Genomic DNA, 18269 nt, shown 5'->3' with positions numbered 1-18269 from the left:
TAACGGACATGAAACGAAACAAGGACAGCATTTGGACAGCATAATGACAATATGCTGACACAGGGAACAGAGTGAGTCCAAATTGCACAGGTGCACGTAATGATGGTTACAGGTGTGCGTAACGAAGGGCAGCCTGGCGCCCTCGAGTGCCAGAGAGGGGGAGTGGGAGCAGGCATGACAATACCAAAAAAAAACGACTTAATAAGTAGTACTTTGAAGTATTTTTACTAAGTACTTTACACCACTGCCTAAGTACAGAGACCAAGGTGTATAGGGAGAGATGGGGAAGAGATAATGGGGTTGAGGCACAGAGGGGAAAGAAGAGGTTTGAGGTGTACAAAGAAATGGAAGATTTATACAGGCAGTAAGTAGTATGGGAAGGGAACAGTTGAAGAGAGTATAGAGAGAGAGAGTAGGAAGAAAATATAATTATATTACATTGGTATAATAGTCGATTTAATAATCTGATGTTACTGGAGGAGGTGTGAGCGGAGAGTTAACGTTAATAACTGAGGTACACTGGTACTGATAACATACAAATGAATCCATGGTCGACCAATAACACAATGGAATTTAGTATGTTGAGCCCAACTGATCCAATAAGAGACTAATTGGAAACCATGGAGACAACAGGAGTGTGTTGACATTGAGACATATTGATAAATATGTCAAAGCACTCTATGCCTGAGGCAATTTTGGAGTAAAAACAGAGAGGGATTACCATAGAGAGAGAACGATAGAGGGGAGGGGTTGCACTGTAGTCTCCCCTTAGCCTTGCCGGGGGTGTGACGCTGCGCCTATCTGTCTGATCTGGTTTGCTATCGGCTTTTTATTGATCACAAGCTGGGCGAGGGTAAGGAGGAGTTGTTTGATTAGATGCGTGTCTGTGGCCCGTGGTCAGTCAGTCTGTTGACTAGTAATACCATTACATCCTGGGACCAGTTCCCAGTCCAGCCCAGTTAACACCAGACAGTACCAAAACACCCTGGACCGATCCCAGTCCAATGCTTAGCATTCAGTCTAACAGTAAAACATTTTTTATTCACTCAGCACTGTTAGCCGTACATACAGTACAGTAGAACAGATGTTTCTGTGTGTTCAAAGGCCCACACAATACAATCAATGCACCAATTAATGATATAGCAACACTAACTATAGGTTGAAAACAAATGCCAAACTATGTGTTGATGGCAAACACTTAATGTGTTATTTGTGTTTTAGCTATACATTAAAATACACAGTGAAAGTAATGTCAGCCGAATTCAGGCAAATCCAAAATGATAGTGGATCAATCCTTGCAATATCCCAATGCTATCGTACAGTCCGTTTGAAAACCATAATAGAAAATAAATAATAACACTCTCTGATCCTGTTGAGGTGTAAGTCAATCCACAATGTCAAATAAAGCAATCCTTGATCAAAAGGTAATGCTCCTGCCATAGGTAATGCCCCACGCAGTGTGCTGGGGACAGGCTGTAGTGGTGGTGGTGTGTGTGTGTGTGGGGGGGTGCGCGCGTGTGTGGGGATGCGCTTGTGTGCGTCCATGCACCCATGTGTGCGCGTGTGTGTGTGTATGGGTATGTGCCTGCTTTGAGGACAAGACTGTCAGAAGCTGGAGTGTGGTGTACGGACCTGGGGCCCATTTGGCTCCCTCTCAACAACAGGCCTGCTGGGCGGCTTGCGGTAAGTGAGCCGGTGACGGAAGTGTCCGCTGAGCAGGATGTAGATGAAAGGGTTAATGCTGCTGGCGGCGTAGCTGAGGCACACTGACAGGTAGTAGCAGGTGTAGTAGGCCAGCGTGGGCCGCCGCAGTGTTAAGTTGACCAGCTGGAGCATGTGATAGGGCCCTACGCTCACCAGGAAAACCGCCACTAGGACCAGAACCATCTTGGTAAGGCGGATGGCTCGCTCCCGGGACTGGTTGTTAGTACTGAAGCTGAGGAGGGGAGAGGAACCATGGCTTAGTGACAATTATGACCAGCATAGAAGCATAAATCATCAAGTCCCTCCTGCATTAGATAAGTCATCCCCATATTTTTTTCTAATACTTTCCTTTACTGAGAGGATAACCTTGTCCTCAGGCTCAATTTCTACCCACAGAGAGAGAGACGGCTAATGACTAGATTACTGAGGGGAGGTTATGGTACCGTTAGTTTTCTCCAGCATAGAACTGTTTTAATGTCATTTATTTTTTAGAACACCCACCAAAACCTGTCATTTCATACCTGTGGGCATCTCTATTTCTAGTGCCTCACATTTACTGTATCCAGTACCTCTGTGTGTCTCTGTGTCTATATGTAACTATCAGCCTCTGCCACGGTTGATAACCGCGACTACGTTTCTGCCACTAGAGATAATGGTCACGCTCTCTGCCACTAGAGGTGCCTTAGGCTCTCGCCCTGCCCAGGGTATGACGTTATCCAGCCGTGCTCTATGCACGCCCACGTGTGCCCGCTGGGCAGCTGCCAGCGGGCACGACTCACCGCCGTTCCCTTTTGTTCTTCAGGTACATCCTCCAGGTATAGCACAGGATCAGCATGTAACAGGTGATGATAAGGGGCAGGGGCAGAAAGAAAGACGTGATGGTCTGATATAGGGTGTACCTGGGGAGAGATATGAGAGAAAGAAAGAGAGAGAGAGAGAACATGTGTGTCAGCTTGCAGTAGCTAGCACCATCCTACTGGGAAAAAACTAGATGAATCAATGTTGTTTCCATTCCATATCATTTCAACCCAAAAATGTGACGAATGTTGCATCAACGTGGAAAACTAATTGTATTTGCAGAAAGTAAAGGGCATTTCATCTGAACCTAAATGGTTACAGTTTTCGTTGAATTCACGTTAACCAAACAACTCAACCAAATGTCAATCAAAACTAGACATAGAACCGATGTCTGTGCCCAGTGGGATGTCCCACTGCAATGAATAGATTTGATCATTAGATAGTAAACTACATTCTATCTACGCATAGTCACTTTAATAACTCTACCCGCATGTACACATTACCTTGACATTGACTCTGTACCGTTACCCCCTGTATATTATACCGTTACCCCTCGCTATTGTTATTACTGCTGCTCTTTAATTATTTGTTATTCTTATCTCTTACTTTTTTGTTGTTGGTATTTTCTTAAAACTGCATTTCACTGTCGTATTCCTGTTGTATTCGGCGCACGTGACAAATAACATCTGATTTGATACCAGTTAAATTGACATTTGAATTTCTATGAATAGTTTCTGCAGGAGTCCAGTAAATTCCCCAGCCAATAACATGTGTATGGTTTGTCTTCTCATTAGTATGGGAAGTGTTGGACTTTAATGGATGACCTGATGTAGCCCATAGTCTGTGATTGCATTCCTACTTATGAAGCTAGTTGGGGGGAGGGGGGGTTGAATAAGGCATTGGAGTAGAGCGGGTATTTCCAAACTTGGGTCCGCGCAATGCCGTCGGGGTACGGTAAATAAAAATGTGATTTGCATTTTTTTTTTAAACAAAAACAATTCTTCACATCTTCAAACAGTACATTTATATTTTCCAACGGGGCTATACATTTGGGTGAGGTTTTTTTTCTGTCCTGAGTAGCCTTGTTTCACTGCCAAAACTGAAACCATCTAGTGTTCAGCGAAATAACAACACAATGTCAAATACAGGTAGCCTAGTCATATAATTAACATCCGATCACATTAACCATTACTCTCTCGTGGGAAACCTTCACTCTTGCGCAGTCATTTAGAAATGAAACATGACAATTTGAAAAAATAAGCCACAAGTTTGAGCGAGAATAAAGATGACTTTCGAGTTGTAAGACATATATAAAAGCAACAGATACCATTAATAAGAAGGGGTGAGAAGCGTCTTATATGGTGAGCTACCGAGTGGCTAGGACAGGCAAGCCACATACTATTGTGGAGGACTTAATTCTTCCTGCTGCCGCGGATATGGCTAGAACAATTCTGGGAGAAAAGGCCAAAAAACTATACAGACAATGCCTTCATCAAACAACACTGTTTCACAACGCATCAGTGACATGGCAGGAGATGTTTTGAAACAATTACTGCTTCACATACAAGCCAGTGAATTATATGGGCCTGGCACAGCTCCTGGTACATATCCGTTAGGTTTATGGGGGGGTCAATTAAGGAAGACATTCTCTTCTGCAAACTACTGGAAACAAGGACAACATGAGAGGATATTTTTAAAGTACTGGATAGCTTTGTGACATCAGATGGACATTGGTGGTCAAGATGTGTTGGTATCTGTACTGATGGCACAAAAGCCATGACAGGGAGACATAGTGGAGTGGTAATGCGCGTGCAAGCAGTTGTTCCCGACGCCACTTGGCTACACTGCAGCATCCACCGAGAGGCTCTTGCTGCCAAGGAAATGCCTGACAGCTTGAAAGATGTTTTGAACACTACAGTGAAAATGGTTAACTTTGTTAAAGCAAGGCCCCTGAACTCTCGTGTATTTTCTGCATTATGCAATGATATGGGCAGCGACCATGTAACGCTTTCACAACATACAGAAGAAGTGTGCTGATTATCAAGGGGCAAAGTATCGACACATTGTTTTGTATTGAGAGACGAGCTTAAAGTTTTCTTTACTGACCATAATTTTCACTTGTCTGACCGCTTGCATAATGATGAGTTTCTCACACGACTGGCGTATCTGGGTGACGTTTTTTCTCGCCTGAATGGGATTACAGGGACTCTCCGCAACTATATTCAATGTGCGGGACAAAATTGAGGCTATGATTAAGAAGTTGGAGCTCTTTTCTGTCTGCATTAACAAGGACAACACACAGGTCTTTCCCTCATTGTATGATTTTTTGTGTGCAAATGAACTCAAGCTTTCGCACAAGGTCAAATGTGATGTAGCGAAGCAGCTGAGTGAGCTGGGTGCACATTTACGGACGACACAAAGAACTGGATTCGTTATCCTTTTCATGCCCTGCCTCCAGTCCACTTACGGATATCTGAACAAGAGAGCCTTATCAAAATTGCAACAAGCGGTTCTGTGAAAATTACATTTTATCAGAAGCCACTGCCAGATTTCTGGACAGGGCTGCGCTCAGAGTTTCAAGCACATCCTTCTCATTAACGCTGTGGTGAGTTATTCACCATTTTTGATGGACAAATAAGGTTTTATATGTAAGATGGCTAAATAAAGAGCAAAATTATTGATTATTATTATATTATTTGTGCCCTGGTCCTATAAGAGCTCTTTGTCACTTCCCACGAGCCGGGTTGTGACAAACTCACTCATTCTTATGTTTAATAAATGTATCGTATAGTCTGTGTGTGGCAGGCTTACAATGACGTCAAAAAACAACTTTTGAGAGTGCACTGACCCTGGTGCTAGAGGGGGTATATACAGCTGTAGGTTGAATGTTTGAACGGGTACGGGACTATAAACAAATTGGGAACCAGTGGAGTAGAGTATCATGATATAGAGACCAGCATGACTCATCTGACCTCTGACCCCACCAGACAAATATACATTGACACCAAGTTCTATTAACATCCTATCTCGTATTCATTTTAACATTGAACATTTATTTCAAGCGCAAACCAACAACATGATTTCATGGACTGGTTTACCCCATGTTGAAATCATGTTAGTCAACTCAATGAAATATCCACCCAAATTCAATGTTGATTTGATGTCATGTCAGGGTTGTGACCTTACCAGAGCACCTCTTTGGGAGTGACCAGGTTCATGGAGCAGCTCTCCAGTCCGTCAGGGAAGCGAATGACTTTGGAGTGGACCCAGGCGGGAAGGACCATGACAAATGACACCACCCACACAAACAGGTTGATCCAGATTGTCTTAGAGCGGGTTCGGATGGTCATCAGACGGAACGGGTGCACCACCGCCAGGTACCTATGAGACAGTTGATAGATCAATGTGAGGAACTGACCAATTAAACCGTTTTAAGGGGAAATCTGACAAAACTATGGTTGTCTGTTAATGCGAAGCATAACAGTGAAACCTAATTTAAAAGCCAAAACGCTACATGTGAAATGCAAAAAGAGCACCAAGAGGACGTGACATGGGTTGTTAGGGAAGTGCCATGACAACAGGGATGTATTATCTGTGAGTGGGAGTAGATGACTATTATACCACATTATCCTGTTTCTTTTAGACAAATGGCTCTCTGTGTTACCCATATAGTAAGAGATAACAGGATACAGGATCGAATGACTGGACCCAGGATTCAGACCTTCAAGGGTAACAGAATGGGATTTAATTGCCTGCAAGTTTAGTTTAAATTAGTCCTAATTCATTTACATGTATATTAAGTGAGTAACAATAGTGAATTTAGATCTGGTCCTCTGATAAATCTGCATCAGTACTTGAAACCAGGAAAACCAGTAAGTGTATCAATGCTCTTGTCAATGCTTTTGTCAATCAGACCAACCTCCAAATCAATCTCTTAATTGCCTTAATAAGCAAGCTGTATTACACACTATTCAGATAACAAGAACAGCAGCAGTAGCAGCACTACCATGGTCTACATGTATGTCAGTGGTACATCATTCACAGAAACATGCCGATTTAATTATCTATAGGATGCAACAGCTGGAGGGAATGTATGGTTTCCTCTTCCAATTGTGTTATCATAAGAGCGCAAAACTGGCCCTAAATGTCAGTGACACTATATGCCACAAACATACATCCCCATTAAATAACCTCATTTCTATCCTTGCAGACATCGACCGACAACACAACAATCTATAGAAGGGTTGGTTGTTTAGCAACAAAACCGACGCGTGCACAACCGTGGGGCAAAACAGACAAGGTTGGCTTTAGAATGTTGACAACATGTAAATGATATTTTGTCTCCATTGTTTATTGAAAACATAATACATTTGCACAATGAGCACTTGTTGCCTCTCAAATACGTTGTTAGAGTCGTTGGTTAGCTAGCTAGCGAATTTGAGCAATATTAGCATTTGACAAGAAATCACAACAATTGACGGACTTCTGCTCCATTGAAGCGTGCACATTGTTTTTGTGACGTTGTCAGCCAACCAATCTACACTAAGTCAGGTAGGGTCACTATGTTACTATCTGTAATACAGTGCAGATGAGACTGGAGAGTGAGAGTGTGTAGAGATTGCGGGTGAGATGATTGAGTTGTCATCTTGTGCTGGCTCGGAACGAATGGAAAGGGAACTTTGATCATGAGCAGAACAGTTGGCTAGAAACGATTGTCAGTGGGTTCGGCATCCAACTGGCATATCTTTATTACCCAGGCGACACTGACATGGAGGCCGCTACGCTATCAATTATACAACTCAAGCCATGACACCATCTGCATATCACTAGAAACAGGGCATTCAGGGTTAAAGAAAACCCAGAAATGATTAAACTTCCACAAATCTGTTTGTTGTTCCTAATCTGAGCCAGATATCACTTTTAAGAAGTTGAGGGAAATGGATTTCCCCTCCAAGTTCTGCTAGTGTACCTCGTCTGGCATTTTGTATAAGAGTGAATTTAACAAAAACCAGAGTGAATCGTCTAGAAATGTCCCTGGATTGGATGGTAAATCAAGTTTAGAAAGTGTAACAGCAATTTGGAACACTAAAGGACATTATTGATTACGTACTTTAGTTTTCTATGGATGTTTAAATAGGAATCCAATCACAGACGTCATGGAATGTAGAGTGTTAACTTACACCACGTTCGTATCACAACGCCTGTGAAAGGAAATGTTAGGAACAGTACTGTACATAATGCACTACAGTGGAGTGTTCACCTGGCTAATGGGTACACCCATTTGAATTCCTATCACTTTTTGACAGCACCCCTTTTGATTTGAACAAAACCTACATATTTGCCCATTGTTGAAGTGCTCAGAAAGTGACTTTTTGGACCTGATTGCAAAAGCTTTCAAGAGATAAAGGTGCTCAAAAATACCCTATTTTTGCATACCCCACCACACCATGAGATATCCATGTCTTCCTCTCTGGAAAAGATAATCGGTTGAGATTGATATCATTTAAATGCTTAGAAATAGGGTTGTCAAACAATTTTCTAATAAAAAAAATCACTTGGGAAGCCAAGCCCCCACAAAAAGCTATATTACATGTGTTGTGATAATTGTGTTGTTTTCACTATAACCTATTAGTTCATATGCCTTTGCGACCGTGATATATAGGCCTAAGGCCGAGACAATAAGAAGACAGTGGCACACGTTTGTTTCATCACAAAACCAGCGAGCAACCTCTGTCCGGTGAAATCCACAAACCATATTGCATGTTCAAGCAAGTTAGCATTTTCGGGCTACTAAACAACTATTGATTTTGCAACACAGAGAGTTACATGACCTACAGCAAGTCTCAAAGGAAACAGGAGCTGCCTCCAATATACCATTTCAATGTCATCAAATCACCTATGCTTAGTCTAATACTGTGACAACTAAAAAGATACAAAAAATGATTTACTCCACTCAGCGTGGTTCTGATTTCTGTGTGCGAGCGTGCGTGCGTGCGTTCTAGTTGAAAAAACGTTGACTCACCCTATGCCAATGTCATCTTCCTCTCTTTCATGTTGACAAACAGTCTATGACTCTGTCACACAGTACGCTTTTAGTTTTTGTTGTCATAGGCTACCTGGCTAAAGTGCTTGCTCGCTAGCCTAAGTTCCTTTCATGGGCAACTAGCTGGTTCATCGTTAACTTTAGCCTACTAAATCTAGCTATATATTGAACTTCCACCGTCTCAGGCCAGGGGCACAATGTATGAATTTAAGTTTGGATCAGAATCACCGTTATACTCATTGGCCAGTACGGAGAATTAAGTAAAACCACAAGTCCAAATCCCTATCTCCATCCATGGCTAATTTAGGAAAGGGTCAAGTTTAGCTAGCTAGCCACCGGAGGACAACAACACAACGAGATGCATGTTTTTTCTGTCAATTACATTTTGCTCTCGATGTGATGTGATTGGTGTGAAGCCAAATCCAAACTGGCTTCCCTTGATATTTTCTTTGGTGCCACAGGACCATTCACAGGTGAGCTCACTCAGTTTAGCTCAATGCTGATTGGTTATTAGAGATTAAAGACACATTATTTTATATGTTTTTTTTCTTGGTCAATATTTTGGAGAACGTGTTTTGGCTTCCCTCGACTCCATTATTAATACCCACCACTGCAAATGTTTTTGTTGTTGAAATTTCTACTTTCAAATGGTACCACAAAGATGGTGGAATTCCACTCATCAGAGAATGTTGTGACATGAATGGGAATATCTCGTTTTAAATAATACTTTCAATCTTCCATAGGAAACAGAGAAATATAGATAATAGCATAGACATGACTATTTAAAAAAATATTGCTCTTGTACTATTTTCACAAGTATGTGGTAAGATTTCACAACTCTAAGTATAAAAATCAAAAGGCTGTTTTTTTCTTTACTTTAAAAACACTTTCAAGTGACTAAGTACGACATACTTAATCACATAGTAACTTTTTCACCAAACCTAATCAATGATTCATCTAGAAATACTTTTCCCAATGCAATGCTCACAATACCATTTCATGTGATTCTCAAAAAGTAATACAGCTGCACCAGAGAGCATCCTGACCGGTGGCATCAACGCCTGGTATGGCAACTGCTCGGAATTAGAACAGAAGGCGCTACGGAGGGTAGTGCGTACGTGTCAGAGGAAAGCCCTAAAAATGGTCAAAGACTCCAGTCAACCAAGTCATAGACTGTTCTCTCCGCTACCACACGGCAAGCGGAACCGGAGCACCAAGTCTAGGCCCAAAAGGCTCCTTAACAGCTTCTACCCCCAAGCCATAAGACTGCTGAACAATTAATCAAATGGCCACCCGGACTATTTTTATTGACAACCCCCCCACCTAGATTTTACACTGCTGCTACTTGCTGTTTATTATCTATACATAGTCACTTTACCCCTACCTACACTACCGTTCAAAACTTAGACATTTCTCAACGCCAACAGTGAAGAGGCAACTCCAGGATGCTGGCCTTCTAGGCAGTTCCTCTATCCAGTGTCTGTGTTATTTTGCCCATCTTAATCTTTTCTTTTTATTGGCCAGTCTGAGATATGTCTTTTTCTTTGCAACTCTGCCTAGAAGCCCAGCGTCCCTGAGTCACCTCTTCACTGTTGACGTTGAGACTCGTGTTCTGCGGGTACTATTTAATGAAGCTGCCAGTTGAGGACTTGTGAGGCGTCTGATTTTCAAACTACACACTCTAATGTACTTGTCCTCTTTTTCAGTTGTGCACCGGGGCCTTCCACTCTTTCTATTCTGGTTAGAGCCAGTTTGCGCTGTTCTGTGAAGGGAGTAGTACACAGCGTTGTACGAGATCTTCAGTTTCTTGGTAATTTCTTGCATGGAATAACCTTCATTTCTCAGAACATTTACATTACATTTAAGTCATTTAGCAGACGCTCTTATCCAGAGCGACTTACAAATTGGTGCATTCACCTAATGACAAGAATAGACTGATGGGTTTCAGAAGAAAGGTCTTTCTTTCTGGACATTTTGAGCCTGTAATCGAACCCACAAATGCTGATGCTCCAAATTCTCAACTAGTCTAATGTCATGTCAGGGATTCTCTCGTTAACACAGGTGTGAGTGTTGACGAGGACAAGGCTGGAGATCACTCTGTCATGCTGATTGAGTTCGAATAACAGACTGGAAGCTTCAAAAGGAGGGTGGTGCTTGGAATCATTGTTCTTCCTCTGTCAAACATGGTTACCTGCAAGGAAACACGTGCCGTCATCATTGCTTTGCACAAAAAGGGCTTTACAGGCAAGGAAATTGCTGCCAGTAAGATTGCACCTAAATCAACCATTTATCGGATCATCAAGAACTTCAAGGAGAGCGGTTCAATTGTTGTGAAGAAGGCTTCAGGGCGCCCAAGGAAGTCCAGCAAGTGCCAGGACCGTCTCCTAAAGTTGATTCAGCTGCGGGATCGGGGGACCACCAGTACAGAGCTTGCTCAGGAATGGCAGCAGGCAGGTGTGAGTGCATCTGCACGCACAGTGCGGCGAATACTTTGAGGATGGCCTGGTGTCAAGAAGGGCAGCAAAGAAGCCACTTCTGTCCAGGAAAAACATCAGGGACAGACTGATATTCTGCAAAACGTACAGGGATTGGACTGCTTAGGACTGGGGTAAAGTAATTTTCTCTGATGAATCCCCTTTCCGATTGTTTGGGGCATCTGGAAAAAGGCTTGTCCGGAGAAGACAAGGTGAGCGCTACCATCAGTCCTGTGCTATGCCAACAGTAAAGCATCCTGAGACCATTCATGTGTGGGGTTGCTTCTCAGCCAAGGGAGTGGACTCACTCACAATTTTGCCTAAGAACACAACCATGAATAAAGAATGGTAACAACACATCCTCCGAGAGGAACTTCTCCCAACCATCCAGGAACAGTTTGGTGACGAACAATGCCTTTTCCAGCATGATGGAGCACCTTGCCATAAAGCAAAAGTGGTAACTAAGTGGCTCGGGTAACAAAACATCGATATGTCGGGTCCATGGCCAGGAAACTTCCCAGACCTTAATCCCATTGAGAACTTGTGGTCAAGCCTCAAGAGGCGGGTGGACAAACAAAAACCCACAAATTCTGACAAACTCCAAGCATTGATTATGCAAGAACGAGCTGCCATCAGTCAGGATGTGGCCCAGAAGTTAATTGACAGCATGCCAGGGCGGATTGCAGAGGTCTTGAAAAAGAAGGGTCAACACTGCAAATATTGACTTCATGTAATTGTCAATAAAAGCCTTTGACACTTATGAAATGCTTGTTATTATACTTCAATATTCCATAGTAACATCTGACAAAAATATCTAAAGACACTGAGGCAGCAGACTTTGTGAAAATTAATATTTGTGTTATTCTCAAAACCTTTGGCCACGACTGTATATACAGTTGAAGTGGGAAGTTTACATACACCTTAGCCAAATACATGTAAACTCAGTTTCACAATTCCTGACATTTAATCCTAGTAAAAATGCCCTGTCTTAGGTCAGCCACTTCATTTTAAGAATGTGAAATGTCAGAATAATTGTAGAGAGAATAATTTATTTCAGCTTTTATTTCTTTCATCACATTCCCAGTGGGTCAGAAGTGTAAATACACTCAATTAGTATTTGGTAGCATTGCCTTTACATTGTTTAACTTGGGTTCAAACGTTTTGGGTAGCCTTCCACATGCTTCCCACAATACGTTGGGTGGAATTTGGCCCATTCCTTCTGACAGAGCTGGTGTAACTGAGTCAGGTTTGTAGGCCTCCTTGCTCGCACATGCTTTTTCAGTTTTGCCCACATATTTTCTATAGGATTGAGGTCAGGGCTTTGTAATGGCCAATCGAATATCTTGACTTTGTTGTCCTTAAGCCATTTTGCCACAACTTTGGAAGTATGCTTGGGGTCATTGTCCATTTGGAAGACCCATTTGTGACCAATGCTTTAACTTCCTGACTGATGTCTTGTGATGTTGCTTCAATATATCCACATCATTTTCCTCCTCATGCCATCTATTTTGTGAAGTGCTCAGACTCCCCCTTTTCCTCCAAACATAACAATGGTCATTATGGCTAAACAGTTCTAATTGTTTCATCAGACCAGAGGACATTTCTACAAAAGGTACGATCTTCGTCCCCATGTGCAGTTGCAAACCGTAGTCTGGCTTTTTTATGGCGGTTTTGGAGCAGTGGCTTCTTTCTTGATGAACGGCCTTTCAGGTTATGTCGATATAGGACTCGTTTTACTGTGGATATAGATACTTTTGTACCCGTTTCCTCCAGCATCTTCACAAGGTCCATTGCTGTTGTTCTGGGATTGATTTGCACTTTTTGCACCAAAGTACGTTCATCTCTAGGAGACAGAACGCATCTCCTTCCTGCGCGGTATGACGGCTGCGTGGTCCCATGGTGTTTATACTTGCGTACTATTGTTTGTACAGATGAACATGGTACCTTCAGGCGTTTGGAAATTGCTCCCAAGGATGAACCAGACTTGTGGAGGTCTACAATTTTTGGGGGCTGATTTCTTTTGATTTTCCCATGATGTCAAGCAAAGAGGCACTGAGTTTGAAGGTAGGCTTTGAAATACATCCACAGGTACACCTCCAATTGACTCAAATTATGTCAATTAGCCTATCAGAAGCTTCTAAAGCCATGACATAATTTTCTGGAATTTCCAAGCTGTTTAAAGGCACAGTCAACTTAGTGTATGTAAACTTCTGACACACTGGAATTGTGATAGATTATTGAACTTAAAATTCACTCTGTCTATAAACAATTGTTGAAAAAATGTATTGTGTCATCTAACCAACTTGCCAAAACTATAGTTTGTTGACAAGAAATTTGTGGAGTGGTTGAAAAACAAGTTTTAATGACTCCAACCTAAGTGTATGTAAACTTCCGACTTCAACCGTATGTATGTATGTATGTATGTATATATATATATATATATCTGGGGAAAACTTATAGGGGGGAGAAGGAATGAGACAATTTGGAGCTGGAGATGATTAGGTGGCCACGATGGTATGAGGGTCAGATTGGAAATTTAGCCAGGACACCGGGGTTAACACCCAAACTCTTCCAATAATGCAATGGGATCTTTGGTGACCACAAAGAGTGTCAGGATACAGAAAGACGGCACCCTTGATATCACCTCCACCTTACCCTGAACCCACCACAATTTTCATAACGCCCAAACAGATTCACGAATGACGCGATCACCATTGCACTGCCCACTGCCTTATCCCACCTGGACAAGAGGAATAAATCAAATCAAACTTTTATTGCCACTTGCGACGAATACAACAGGTGTAGACCTTACAGTGAAATGCTTATCTGTAGGCTATAACAGTGCAAAAAAGGTATCAGGCGAACAATAGGTAAGTAAAGAAATAAAAACAACAGTAAAAAAGACAGTAGCGAGGCTATATACAGTAGCGAGGCTATATACAGGCACCGGTTAGTCGGATTGATTGAGGTAGTATGTACATGTAGATATGGTTAAAGTGACTATGCATATATGATGAACAGAGAGTAGCAGTAGTGTAAAAGAGGGGCTGGCGGGTGGTGGGTGGCAGGACACAATGCAGACAGCCCAGTGAGCCAATGTGCGGGGGGCACTGGTTGGTCTGGCCAATTGAGGTAGTATGTACATGAATGTATAGTTAAAGTGACTATGCATATATGATAAACAGAGTAGCTGCAGTGTAAAATAGGGTTTGGGGGGGGGGGGGGGGGTACCTATGTGAGAATGCTGTTCATTGACTAGAGCTCAGCCTTCAACACCATAGTGCCTTCCAAGATCACCACTAAGCACAGGACCCTTGGTCTGAACTCCTCCCTGTGCAACTGGGTCCTAAACTCTCTGACGGGCCGACCCCAGGTGGTGAAGGTAGGCAACAGCACCTCCACCATGCTGACCCTCAATACGTGGGCCCCACAGAAGTGCATGCTCAGTCCCCTCCTGTACTACCTGTTGACCCATGACTGCATGGCTATGCACATCTCCAATTCAATCATCAAGTCTGCAGACAACACAACAGTGGTAGGCCTAATTACCAACAACGAGACAGCCAATAGGAAGGTGGTGAGAGCCCAGTCAGAGTAGTGCTAGGAAAATAACCTCTCAATCAATGTCAACAAAACAAAGGAGCTGATCGTGGACTGCAGGACACAGCAGAGAACACGCCCCATCCACATTTGAGGTAGCTATCAACAAAGTCAGTGCTGGTAGGGTGTTAGTTTACAAAGGACCAGGGGTGGCAGAACGGAGTACTCAGGTTGGGGTGTAGGGTTTGAGCAGAGCCTGAAGGTAGGGAGGGGCAGTTCCTCCTACTGCTCTGTATGCAAGTACCATGCACTTGTCGTGGATGTGAGCTTCGACTGGAAGCCAGTGGAGTGTGCGGAGGAGTGGGGTGACAGGGGTGAACTTTGGAAGATTGAACACTAGGCGTGCTGCGGCATTCTGGATAAGTTGCCGGGGTTTGATCCTTGCCAACAGCCGAATTGCAGTAGTCCAGATGGGAGATATAAAGTGCCTGTATCAGGACCTGCGCCACTTATCATGTGAGGAAGGATTCGGATTCTACAGATGTTGCAGAGCATGAACCTGAAGGAGTGAGTCACTGCTTTGATGTTTGCAGAGAATGACAGAGTGTTATCCAGGGTCACGCCAAGGTTCTTTGCCCTCCGGAAGGGGTACACTGTGGAGTCAACCATGATGGAGAGGTCTTGGAGTGAGCAGGACCTCCCCGGGAGGAAGAGCAGGCCTGTCTTGTCGAGGTTGAGGCCGACAACCTAGCGGAGATATCTTCCTGGCACGCAGAGATGTGTGTCGCCACCTGAGTGTCATCCGCAGAGCAATGATAGGAGAGACCCTGTGAGGATTTTTATTTAAGCGTTATTTAACTAGGTAAGGCAGTTAAGAACAAATTCTTATTTACAATGACAGCCTATTACAATGACAGAGGATATGACAGAGCCAAGTGACTTGGTGTATAGAGAGAAGAGGACAGGGCCTAGAACTGAGCCCTGAGGAACACCAGTAGTGAGAGTATGTGATGCAGGCACAGATCTTCTCCACGTCACCTGGTAGGAGCGGCCTGCCAGGATACAATCCAAGAGTGTGCAGCACCTGAGATGGTGGAGAAGAGGATTATGTTTACATTTGATATTTTAGTCATTAAGCAAACGCTCTTATCCAGAGCGACTTACAGGAGTGAGTGCATACATTTTCATTCGTACTGGTCCCCCGTGAGAATCAAACCCACAACCCTGGCGTTGCAAGTGCCATGCTCTAACAACTGAGCTACACGGGACCATGGTTCACGGTGTCGAAGGCAGCGGATAGATCTAGGAGGATGAGAACAGAGGAGAGAGAGAGTCAGGATTGGCAGTGTTTGGATTGGATTGGCCGTCTCCGTGACACAGAAGAGCAGTCTCAGTTGAATGACCCGTCTTGAAGCCTGACTGGTTAGGGCAAAGAAGATTGTTCTGAGAGAGACAGTGAGAGGGTTGGTCAGAGAAAGCACACTCAACTGTTTTGGGAAAAAAAGGGATACCAGCCTGTAATTCTTTCGTCAGAGGGGTCAAGTGTTTGTTTCTTGAGGAAGGGAGCGACTCTGGCATTTTGAACCTCACGAGTCGCACTCTGGAGAGAGTAGAAAGACCTCAAGGGGTAGGGTAGGGACATGTGAGTGGGACCAGTGGACTCAATAGTCTGAGTGAATATGCTGATATATAAACTGAGCAAAGAAAGAAACTGCGTTAATTTTCAGCAAACTTAACATGTGTAAATATTTGAATGAACATAAGATTCAACAACTGAGACCTAAACTGAACAAGTTCCACAGACGTGTGACTAACAGAAATGGAACAATGTGTCCCTGAACAAAGGGAGTGGGGGGTCAAAATCAAAAGTAACAGTCTGTTTCTGGTGTGACCCCCAGCTGCATTAAGTACTGCAGTGCATCTCCTCCTCATGGACTGCACCAGATTTGCCAGTTCTTGCTGTGAGATGTTACCCCACTCTTCCACCAAGGCACCTGCACGTTCCCAGACATTTCTGGGGGGAATGGCCCTAGCGCTCACCCTCCGATCCAACAGGTCCCAGACGTGCTCAATGGGATTGAGATCCGGGCTCTTCGCTGGCCATGGCAGAACACTGACATTCCTGTCTTGCAATAAATCACGCACAGAACGAGCAGTATGACTGGTGGCATTGTCATGCTGGAGGGTCATGTCAGGATGAGCCTGCAGGAAGGGTACCACATGAGGGAGGAGGATGTCTTCCCTGTAACGCACAGCGTTGAGATTGCCTGCAATGACAAAAAGCTCAGTCCGATGATGCTGTGATACACTGCCCCAGACCATGACGGACCCTCCACCTCCAAATCGATCCCGCGCCAGAGTACAGGCCTCGATGTAATGCTCATTCCTTCGATGATAAACACGAATCCGACCATCACCCCCGGTGAGACAAAACCGCGACTCGTCAGTGAAGAGCACTTTTTGCCAGTCCTGTTTGGTCCAGCAACGATGGGTTTGTGCCCATAGGCAACGTTGTTGCCGGTGATGTCTAGGCTTACAACAGGCCTACAAGCCCTCAGTCCAGCCTCTCTCAGCCTATTGCAGACAGTCTGAGCACTGATGGAGGGATTATGCATTCCTGGTGTAACTTGGGCAGTTGTTGCTTCCATCCAGTACCTGTCCCACAGGTGTGATGTTCGGATGTACCGATCCTGTGAAGGTACATTACACGTGGTCTGCCACTGCGAGGGCGATCAGCTGTCCGTCCTGTCTCCCTGTAGCGCTGTCTCAATGTATGGACATTGCAATTTATTGCCCTGGCCACATCTGCAGTCCTCATGCCTCCTTGCAGCATGCCTAAGGCACGTTCACGCAGATGAGCAGAGACCCTGGGCATCTTTCTTTTGGTGTTTTTCAGAGTCCGTAGAAAGGCCTATTTTTGCTGAGTTTATTTATATTTTGGACTCTGACATTGCTCGTTCTGATTTCTTAATTTCTTGTTTAGAAATGTTTTTCTTTTTGGATATTTTAAACTAGGTATTACTGCACTGTTGAAACATAAACCTTTCACTGCACCTGCGATTACATCTGCAAATCGTGTACGCCACCGATAAACTTTGATTTGACCTGACTATACACTTTTTTATTTTTTATTTTTATTTTTGCATTTTCCAATTAACATTCAAGACAAACGTGAAAAGATATTAGACAACAATAGGACAAAGTGACAGTAACAGATGAGCGTAACAAAGAAAGAAAAAATAAAACAAATTATAGTTATATATACAAACATACAATAAAAAAAATTATAATGAGACATTGGATCATATCGTATCAAACGCTCTACCTGTCGTAGGCTACATATTATACATTACGTGTGAAACATTATATAAGGATAATATATAGAGATTCATTCAATGTGATGTGGGGGGAGATTCTCCATATAGTCAGTAAAAGGTTGCCAAATTCTGTAAAATGTATTTAACTTATTCATCAAGCGGTAAGTAATTTTCTCCAGTGGGATACAACTATTAACTTCTGAAAGCCACATTGCAACTGGCAGGGGGGAATCCAATTTCCATTTCAAGGCGATACATTTCTTGGCAATCGCTAGCAATATTTCTGTTAGCTTTATAGTATTGCTTTGCCTAAGATTGGTGTTAGTAAAGTTGCCCAGTAGACAGACCTCCGGGTCTAAAGGGAATACAACCCCATGAATTGAGGATATGGTA

At 43.3% G+C, this 18269-nt stretch overlaps 1 protein-coding gene across 1 annotated transcript in view; it reads right to left on the bottom strand.

The window, feature by feature from the left end:
* Positions 1–1051: 1051 nt before the first annotated feature.
* LOC129837867 (melanin-concentrating hormone receptor 2-like) overlaps positions 1052–18269 on the bottom strand; it is a 35920-nt gene continuing 18702 nt past the window's right edge. The window contains exons 3-5 of the mRNA XM_055904349.1: positions 5689–5883; positions 2484–2603; positions 1052–1936 (exon numbers count right to left, since the gene is read on the bottom strand). Coding sequence (XP_055760324.1) covers positions 1606–1936; positions 2484–2603; positions 5689–5883 — 646 coding nt within the window. The 3' untranslated portion in view covers positions 1052–1605. The remainder of the gene's footprint in view (positions 1937–2483; positions 2604–5688; positions 5884–18269) is intronic.

The sequence above is a fragment of the Salvelinus fontinalis genome, chromosome 38 (assembly GCF_029448725.1).
Source record: "Salvelinus fontinalis isolate EN_2023a chromosome 38, ASM2944872v1, whole genome shotgun sequence".
Lineage (NCBI taxonomy): Eukaryota > Metazoa > Chordata > Actinopteri > Salmoniformes > Salmonidae > Salvelinus > Salvelinus fontinalis.
The sequence above is the reverse complement of the archived record's forward strand: the minus strand, read 5'-3'. Positions and strand labels throughout refer to the sequence as shown.